General features: G+C 36.6%; 1 protein-coding gene across 6 annotated transcripts; it reads right to left on the bottom strand.

The window, feature by feature from the left end:
- Window positions 1-371: 371 nt before the first annotated feature.
- Window positions 372-8,518, bottom strand: LOC104228282 (uncharacterized). 6 transcript variants are annotated; one of them, XM_070174233.1, is made up of 5 exons: window positions 7,079-8,244; window positions 4,199-6,070; window positions 3,081-3,161; window positions 1,899-1,930; window positions 372-595 (listed from the first exon to the last, which is right to left on the bottom strand). In XM_070174233.1, the coding sequence occupies exons 1-3, from the start codon at window positions 7,429-7,431 to the stop codon at window positions 3,086-3,088; spliced, it is 2,301 nt and encodes a 766-aa protein (XP_070030334.1). In that variant the 5' UTR covers window positions 7,432-8,244; the 3' UTR covers window positions 372-595; window positions 1,899-1,930; window positions 3,081-3,085. The 6 variants fall into 6 exon arrangements, with proteins under 6 accessions (XP_070030334.1, XP_070030335.1, XP_070030332.1 ...); XM_070174234.1 differs by lacking the exon at window positions 1,899-1,930; XM_070174231.1 differs by lacking the exons at window positions 372-595; window positions 1,899-1,930 and adding an exon at window positions 8,398-8,518 and having other exon boundaries at window positions 2,714-3,161; window positions 7,079-7,656.
- Between the last annotated feature and the right edge of the window lie 2,001 nt (window positions 8,519-10,519).

Genomic DNA, 10,519 nt, shown 5'->3' with positions numbered 1-10,519 from the left:
AAATTATTCAATTGCATATAAAATTGAAAACCCAAAAAAATAAGGTTCTTTCTCTTCAAGAATTACACACAAAGATCTCCTTCCATAATTTTAAGTGTGATTAGCAACATTAGATGCAAGATGGAACGGAATTTCATGGATGAGGTAGCAAATAAGGTGATAATATATATATATATATATATATATATATATATAAGATTCCAAAAATCTAAGCTAAAAGAGACTTTTTTCAATGGGTATGGTTGAGATTCATTGAAAACATATAGATGAGTCAATATACAAAATTTGAGGAAGATTGGAGGTGATTTGGACTGATTTGGTATCAAAATTCATAGTTAAAATCAAGTTTAAAAAAATTCTTCCATGACACATGTATCAAACATGTATCTCACACGCATGTATACATGTGATACACATTTTATACAAATATGATACATATCTAATATACAAGTGATACACATTGTGATACACATCATTTTTTTCATTTTGATCTTCTACTTCGAATTTTCAATTCAAACCACCTCAAAACTCCACCAAATCATCCAAAAGTGAGATTCAAGCTCCTTAAGATGTACCCAATCTATCTTAATAACACCTGCTCAGAAGAAAGCAAAAATTTGAGCTTTTTTTTGCTACAAATAGCTAATTCGCCAATATTAGTAATATTTTATGAAGGCGTAATGGCTTCCTGTCCACGTAAACTTGTACCGGTTTGTAAAGTCGATATATGAATTTATATTTTTCTCATTTGAACACTTCAACTTGACGAACTGAACATTAATAAACACATTTGACCATTGACCAAGCCTATATAAAAGTGGCACAGCGGATATGGCTAAATTGTGTGCAAATCACGTTGCCAAAGCGCGTGAATAGTTTTATTTCTATTAAAAAAATATTAGAAATAAAATATAAAAAAATAAGAAAGAAAAAAGAAAAAGAAAAAAAGATTTTTCTCTCTCCCCTGCTCTTTTTCCCGCTCCTTCCACCTATCTCATCTTCCCGAGCAAACTCTCATCCCCATCTTGTAAAAAATTTTATTTTCTGATAGGGTTAGATGCGGTGGTTAGGTTTGCTCCATTTCACAGAAGTAATCCAACTTTACAAACCGGTACAATTTTCCTATGGAGCTTCAAGAGTAATCCTACTGTGGTTAGGTTTGCTCCATTTCATAGAAGCTTCAGTGCATAACTACAATTGTGAGAAATTCGTGAGCAAAGACAATGCATTTGTTGTCCACGGCGGCAACGAAGGAATTTACGCCTCTACTCCTAACTTCACTGATTCTTCTTCTCCCTCCGACTCTTTCATTCAGTAATCACTCTCTCCAGAATGCAATTTATCCAGATCTGTGTGAAAAAATTGTTAATTTTATATGCCAGCAAGGCTAGGCGTCAGTTGAGCAAAGCACAGATAGCTTTGCAAGCTTTGGCTACTGCTACTAATGGCTTCTTGGAGGTAAAATTTCTGATCCTTTTTTTTTATGTTTGGAGATGATAATGTTACTAATTTTGTATAATGTCACGTCAATTTTTTTTTAAATAATATAGAACCAAAAAATCCACATGTCATATAATAAAGACCAAACATGTGACATGGCATCCATGTCAGCGCGATTGGCGAACACGTTCAACAAAAAGTGTTTATTAGTGTTCACTCCGTCAAGTTGAAGTGTTCAAATGGGAAAAATATAAGTTCATGTATCAGCTTTACAAACCGGTACAAGTTTAAGTGGTCAGGAAGTCATTACGCCTTTTATGAATTGGCCAATTTTGTAATAATTTACTTATAAATGGACATAGCTGGCATTTCCATATCAAACCCACAATTTTAAAAAATAAAGAAGCACAATTCTATTAATTATAAAGCAAATAGACTTAGCCAGAAATACAGCTAACCTCTGTTTCTATTCTACCAATCATAATCTCACCTGCATAATATTGACAACATTCAAAGTTAAGTTACTAGTACTTTGGTTATGTGATAGTAAATACAGGGATAGTAATATTGACAACATTCAATTACAGACTACTACTAGTACTACTATGCCTCAACACCAAGCAGGAGCTAGGGTCGGCTATATAAATCCAAACTATCAATGTCGCTCCATTTAAACCCGTCTCAAATTCTGAAGTCCAATCATTATTTACTAATCTTTACCCTATTTCTCCACCTTCCAAATACAGAGGAGGGGATAAGCAGCAATCAAGAGGGAGGAGCTTCCACTGCTTTTATATGTGGTTGGATCACAAGTCATTCTTGAACTTGAACTGGCAGAACTATTATACTCTGAGTCCACTATTCATCTCAACTTTACCTAGAGCATGAGTCTCCTAATTCTAATATGATTATGATCGCATATACAACTTGACAAAGTGAATTACTACAATGACATGACTAGTTAAATAAAGACTCCATAGGGATGAATAAAGAAGGGGAGTCTTGGCGTAACTGGTAAAGTTTTTACCATGTGACCAGGAGGTCACGAGTTCGAGCCATGGAAACAGCCTCTTGCAGAAGTGCAGGGTAAAACTACATACAATAGACCCTTGGGGTCCGGCCCTTCTCCGGACCCCGTGAATAGCAGGAGCTTAGTGCACCGGGGATAGGGATGAATAACTGCTCGGTTTCAAGTGTCATCCACAGGCCGCAAGCTTTGAATTGAAGTTGCTCTAACAAACATCATATAAGGAATGATATTTCATAGGAGGTGAATTTAAGGTCACTTTGTACATAAAATAACAGATCTTGGTGAAAGATGTCGGCGACTTTTTTCCTTTTCTTGGGATAAAGTAAAACAGATATGCGCACACCTCCCCCTCCCCCCCCCCTCCAATTTTTATTTCCATTTCCATAGGGGAAGAAAGGGTGGCAAGGTTGATTCTCATAATGAAATCTGACGGCGAAACTTCTGAATATAAGACTTTCACTTAAAAAACTAATTAAGATGGCATTTCCATTTAGGATATACAAGTCTACCTGAAAAAAGACCCATCAGCTTCTGTTCCGAAGGGATGGCTAAGACTAGTATCTAGAGACTTTAGAAATGACTTTCTTATATACATAGGAGAAGAAGATACCAATCTCATGCAGTGACTTCGGGTTCTTCAGCAGCCACGGTAGTAAGCAAAGGATCAGATCCGTCAAACTTATTTGCCTTCCTGCTTCCCAAGAAAAATAAAAACAAAAACGACATTGGGTCATAGACTGCCATATTTTAAATGTTAGCAGGTGAATATACAAATCAAAGCTGAAAAAGATTTATCAACATATACTTACACTCAGTTGCAACTTTACAATCACACCACAAAAATTCTGCTATAGCCATCAAAAGTGTAATGACACAAGAAACAGATGATTTCATGAAATAACAGCATAGACAACAACAACAACAACAACAAACTCAGCTTAATCCCATACGTGGGGTCTGGGGTGGGTAGTGTGTATGCAGCCTTACCTCTACCCTATAAAGACAGAGAGGCTGTTTCCGATAGACCCTCGGCTTAAGGAACAATAAAAATAAAGCAATAAGCAATAGCAGCAGTAATGTAATATGGTAATGGAAGCGAAAATAACAGCATAGAATGCTGTTCAGCAATCAGGGAAGTTTGGACAACACATTCATCTCCGACAAGCAAAAGATTTGTGCATGTCTCAAACCATCACCTCCCAAGAGAGAAATCGAGAATGTAACTAAAATTAATCAAAAAATGAAAAAAGGAGAGAACATGTAATGCATAGTTAAAAACCCTATTCTAGAGGCCTGGACTTTTATGATTTGTTTTATCCTATTATTTTCCTTTTCTCAAGTGAGCTCTTTGGTTCTGTAAAGAAGTTGATTGGTATTGGCTATAAGAGTAATTTCTATTGTATAAAACTTCAGTTCAGAAAGTCATTCTCTCGTAAATAATAACCATATTTATAATTTGATTTAATAAAAGAAGACTGATTAAATCGTATCCAAACCAAATAGGCTGTAAGTGCAGAAGCAAATGACATATGCACGATTTTTTTACCTTTTTTTTGGAAGGACAAACAGAAGAAATATAAAAGCAACAACGGGGCCGAGATATAGCAGTGCACAAGTAAAAGAAAAGATCTTAAAGTAAGCAAATTGACAAGTACCAATAAAATAAGCTAGTCTAGAAGAAACATAATTTCCAAAGTTACAAGCCAGAGAAGTGTCAGAGGCACCTACTCGCATGTCTTCTTATTGTGGCCGAGGCCCTTGCATTTGCTACACTGAAGTTGACGTTTAATTATCTCAACCGAGTCCGGTTGTTTCATCTTTGGTCGTCCAGGTGGACGTTTTGTTGGAGGAGGACTCACAACGATTGCCATATCTACTTCACCTTTTACGGACTTTTCCAGAAGAGGTACTGGGTTGATTGATTCTGAGTATGTCAAACAGTAGCTCTCAGTTGTGAAATATCTGGAGCAATAATCATACGGGATCCTTCCCAGACATTCGAGAATAGCAATAGCATGGCAGCACGGCAAACCACTGAGCTGCCAGGTTTTGCAACTACAGTCCCAATTGTCAATATCAACTATATCAACAGCTTCGCCACGAACCTCAAATGTGCTCCCATGTGAGTGCAATACTTGAAGTGATCTTGCCTTTAACGTCTCATTCTGAAGCTTTACTTCCATAGAAGGCGTCAATCTTGTAAGCCACTGACTAGAATCAACACGCCTTGTATAAATCAATTCCATCATCTTCCCACGCAAGGCATCAATCATCTGAGTAATTGGAAGCTCACTTACATCGGATACCCAATCACGAAAAAGTTGTCCAAAGTTAGAAGTCATGTGGTTATACCTTGCCCCACCGAAAAAGGCATTTGCCCAATGATCAGGCTCACTTTGTACGACCCAACTGTAAGCATCAGGCGAAATGGCCTTTATGTTCTCAACACAGCGCTCAAAATCGTTCAGTTTTGGAGCATAAGCAGCAGCATATAGATCTTGGATCATAAGACGCCTTGCTTCATGTGAAAACCTCCCATGCAGATCCTTATTTAATTTCTCACCAAGGTACCGAAGACAATAACCATGGTAGCAATCTTTGCTGAATATATCACATAATGACTCTTTTATACCATTTTGGAAATCAGAAACAAATGTTATTGGTTGAGAGGTCGAGACAGCAGATTTAAGTTCAGAAAGAAACCAATGCCAGTTGTCGTCTGTCTCCTCATCTACAACTGCAAAGGCTACTGGAAAGACACCATCATTCCCATCTGCACCCACGGCAGCCAATAGGGTTCCTTGATATTTTGCATAGAGAACAGTGCTATCAAGGAAAAGAAGAGGGCGGCAGCCTTGTTGAAAGCCATATATTGAAGCATGAAACGAGACAAATAGCCGGTGGAAACTCGAGTCCTCCTTCGTGGCAAATGTAGCAAGACTACCGGCATTAGTTTCCATGATACACTCACAGACTAAAGGTACTTGGCTGTATGCTTCTTCATAAGAACCCTGAAGTTGCTCTCTTGCAATCTCTTTTGCACGCCATGCCTGAGAATAGTTCAACTGAATGCCATATTCACGTTTGATGTCAGTGGCGATATCCTTTGGCTTGTAATTAGGAGAAGACTTCAACTTTTCCTTAATTATACTTCCCACCCATCCCCTTGTTGCTCGATATCCGGCTTTCACGGCAGCTCCTTCGCATGTATGGTTTTTATTCATTTTCTTAACACATATCAGCTGGGTAGTAGCCAACCTTGACGCATATATACGCCAAGGACAACCCTCAGACTTGCATTTAACTGTTACTCTGTGACTATCATTCTTCTTATATTTATATGTAAATCCATGCGCAATCGAGTACTTATGTAAGGCTTCACGAAATTCAGTAAAACTACTGAATCTTTGGTCCACACCAGTAATGGAGTTCTCCCACTGTGTAGCTGCCCTACGGTGCTTGTCGTCATTGCTACTCGGAAAAGTACTTAATGGTGTCGTATCCATGGGCGTATCAACCATAAGTTGATCGTCGGGATGTGTCATATCCACAGGGGTAGAAGGAGAAAGTGCTGTCTCGGACATAGTTATCTTGCTGGACCTGAATAATTCAGCAGGCCATAGATGCATTAGCAATCAGAGTGCAGTAAAGATAAGTCCTGGTTGTCACATGTTGAGTTCAAGAAACGAATAACACCAGCATTGAACTGAAAATTTTGGAATTCAAGGTTAACTATTTAAAGGAAAATAGAGAAGGAAAAGGAAAATAATCATAATCAAGATAAGTGTGTTGAAATGTCTAACTACCTCATCTAAAACCTTAAGTTGTTCGATAGGGAACAATTTTATTTATTTACATCTGCAACATGCCTCCTCACGTGAAGGCTTGACTCTTTTAATTGGACAGAGCTCGTGGAACTATTTTTGCTGATGGATAACAATGATAATTGAAAATTTTGTCTGTTCTAATATCATTAAACCTTCTATCTTTTATAATTCAAACCTTGTGCTTTGCTTTAGCACTGCTTACTTACTTTGCCACACAATTTAATGATAGTGAAACTATCTCCTCTTCTAAGCTTGAGAACCCCTATCCGCTAATCTTAAAATCTTAAACGGTTAGTGAGAGAACACTATTACTCCATCCTTCCCAATTTATGTGCCGTTCTTTGATTAAGCATGGAGTTTAAGAAAGACTTTAAAACTTGTATAAATTAAATCATAGACATTTTTGTGACAGTAAATTATCTCATTACGGGTAAAATGGACAGTAAGTTAAACTGTTTCTGAATGTCATTCCTCTTGTAATAGACTAAAAGGGCAAAAGTACCACGTAAAAAAGGACAAAGGGAATATCTATTTAGATTTTAAGTTATATATACACCGTCACTGTAATTCTTTACACTATCAGGTCACCCAAATGATAAAAACATGTAAGCTTCCTTAAAATATGAATTCACAACTTACCTACTACAATAGATAAAGGTGATCTGATAGTGTAAAACTTCGTTATACTGACAGTATATATAGCTTAATCTCATATTTATGTATATAACGGTGCAAATTGGAAAAGAAAGAAACTACACTTGACATCAAGAAAAGAAAATACCTACTGGCAGGCAAAGTGGACACATTGGGTGCAACAACAGCTTCTTCAGCAACAACAAAGACTTCCACTTGCTCAGAATCCTTAAAAAAGTTGACCATGCGCTTTAGGTCCTTATCTTTGGATACTGTGATCAGGGTCTTTTTATTCCCGGGTAGAAAATACTTTATAGTAATCTCCTCAGTACTAAACTGAAATGTGTCAGCTAATTCTTGCTTTAAAACATTCACATTCATCTTCTCATCAATATCTACAGCATATGCATCACCTCCTGTGTAACTCAATGTCCCATTTTCCTCATTGGTCATAAATTCACCACCTGATTGGCATATTGCAATGATTTTCTTTGCAGCCATAACGAGGGCGACATAAACAACAACAACAACAATAACTACGCCTTAGACTCAAACAAGTTTTTGAGTCGGATGTATATTCTCACTGCTTCAGTTACACCATCATAAGTGCAACATATAATGTCTAACAAATTGTGTCGAACTAATCGTGCTGACACGAGCACCTGATGTTGCAAATCCTATACTAGTATACTAGCTAAGAAATAATTGCATGACAAAAATATCAACCTGCACAAAAGATCAAAGTTGAAATCTTTAGAATGTTAATAACTAATCCAATTTATATATAGCGTCTGATTAGGCACGAAGTTTAACAAGTAAAGAAAGACTTTTGAAAATTATGTTCTAAAACAAGAAACTAGTGGTGAGAAGTGTATTAATTAACAACTATGATTTAGTGATAAGACTATGTCAATTCAGTGCGGCTATAAATAATCTCATTAAACATAAATAACAAGCAAATATAGAAAAAAATTGAAGGGGCATTGGATCAACGGTAAAGCTGTCTCTGTGAGATTTCGAGCCATAAAAGCAGTCACTAATACTTGCATTAGAGTACACTGTCTACATCACGTCCCTAAGAATGCGGCCTCCCGACCCTAAGTGAACGCGGAATGACTTGTGCACATAATTGTCTTTTTTTGTAGAAAAAAATTACTATTCTTTTTGGAACACACTATCACATACAAATTGGGATGGAGGATATAACAAGTAAATAATGGTAAATATAATAAAAGAAGAAGCACGAAATGTAATCAAACACATAAAAATTAGAAATTAATATGAGAAAAACAGAGACGGAATTAGAAAGAAAAGACAAACACATGGAGATTTGGACAGGACGAACTAACGAAGGGGTTCATCAGCTCAGTTTTAGACAGGAAATATAATTCGGAGAAATTTGTGGGAACAAAGTGCAAAATCGCGTTTCTAGATTCTTCTTTTTAGAGGGGAAGAAAATGAAATTACCTGTTAAAGATGGGGTATTCTTTTAATTTCTCTTTTGCTTCTTTTTAAGTATAAATCTGTTCTCACGGCGCAGAGAGAAAAGATGAAGGGTAGTAATCTGCAATTGAAGGGTTCTACCAGTTGTGTCCCTTTCCAAATACCATGGGAGGTGAATGCAATTTGAGCTACTTAATTTTTTGACATTTTGCACCCTAGATTTTGCAAAACATTGTCAAATCTTCCTTTACTATTTCGTGATACGTAATTTTCACCCCAGTTTTGGAAATTGATAATAACATGTCAACACTGGCGGAGGTAGGATTTCCGCTAAGAAGGTTCAAAAACGAAAAAAGTTAAAAAAGATTGTAACTAGTGAGAATTGAACCAATAACCTTACAAAGGTTTTGAATCTCATTTGATCACTAAGCTATTGCTTTTGGGCTATGTCAAGGGAATGCAAAATATAATATATAAAAATAAAAATCAGATTTTGCTTTATATATATACAGCGGCGAAGGTGGTTCAGATGGCCCCCTTCCGCCTCTGAATCCGCCCCTGCATGTCAAAATTAATTTGGACTTTGGACCAAGTCCAATAACAATTCAATGCCAACATCTAGCTTGATTGATCACATCATAGACCAAATCACGGGTTTGAGTCATGGCGTACTGGAAAAGTTGATGTCATGTGATCAGGAGATTACGGGTTCAAGCCATGGAAATAATCTCTTGCAAAAATGTAAGATAAGACGCACACAATAGATCATTGTGGTTCCAACCCTTCCACGGACTCCGCGCATAATAAGAGCTTAATGCACTAGATTGCTCTTTATAGACCAAGTCAAGCCTCAACAATTTTGATGCTCTATCACCTCAATAGCTTCACAAGATAAACATCATTCTTAAGGGAAATGGAAAATCGAATATCTTATCTCTAATTGACTCTTCTCAACTCGCTAATGTTCCATCATTTTTGCTTGATTAACACTTTAATAGCTTTGTTCTGCTCAGTGACTCAGGAACCAAAAAAATACACATTTTAGTTAGTTGTAAGTTAAACGTGAGTAGCCAATTATTTCAAGGACCAAATTTTAGATTTACTAATAATTAAGGGATTAAAAATGCAAATATCTAACTAACAGGAGGGATTATAATTCGAGGGGTAAGATAGACAGACGAATTTTTGCTCTAAACGGCAAAGGAAATTTGCGGCCAAATTTTACAAAAAGATGTCTAGAGAGAAAATGAGAAAAATGGTCCCTTTTGCTTGGAGATAGGTTTAAGATAGTCCTTTATGTTATAAATATATTATATTATGGATGTTGATTTAGTATTCCGTTGTAAATAAGCTTCCTGAAAAAGCTTATCCATATGGGAATCCGTCGTAAATATGTTTATCTAGTTAGTACTCTATTGGAACTTAGTACTCTATTGGAAATAAGCTTCCTGAAGTAACTTATCACTTCGGTACCCGATTATAGATAAACATTACCCCGGTAGAAGATTATCCATACCGGGTATAATAAGCAACCTTTCGATACTCCATTATGGATAAACATTATCCCGGTAGAAGATTATCTACACCGGATACAATGAGCTTATCCTTTCAGTACTCCGTTATAGATAATCACTACCCCTAGTAGAAGATTATCTATATTGGGTACAATGAACTTATCCATTCAGTACTCCGTTATGGATATCTGGTATAATAGCAGCTTACACAGCAACTTTCGTTTTTCTATAAATAGAAGAGATTTCAGTTCATTATGTACATCGGTTTGAATTCGAATAATATATCAGTTTCTCTCTATATTTGTCTTTACTTTACAGTCTTTATTTTATAACATGTTATCAGCACGAGACTCTGACATCTCGAGCAAATACTTTGAAAGTATTAGAGGTAAGAACTTTCTTTTCCTAAATAATGTCAAATCTTTCTAAACTTGAATTTGTAGCCCTGGATATATCGGGCAAAAGCTACATGTCTTGGGTGCTTGATGCTGAAATTCATCTTGATGCGATGGGTCTGGCAGACACCATCAAAGACAAAAATCAGGCATCAAACCAAGACCGTGCCAAAGCAATGATATTCCTACGCCATCACCTTGATGAGGGCCTGAAAATGGAATATCTTACTGTTAAAG

Source organism: Nicotiana sylvestris, chromosome 5, assembly GCF_000393655.2.
Source record: "Nicotiana sylvestris chromosome 5, ASM39365v2, whole genome shotgun sequence".
Lineage (NCBI taxonomy): Eukaryota > Viridiplantae > Streptophyta > Magnoliopsida > Solanales > Solanaceae > Nicotiana > Nicotiana sylvestris.
Note: the sequence above shows the minus strand (reverse complement) of the source record. Positions and strands in the feature narration are given on the sequence as shown.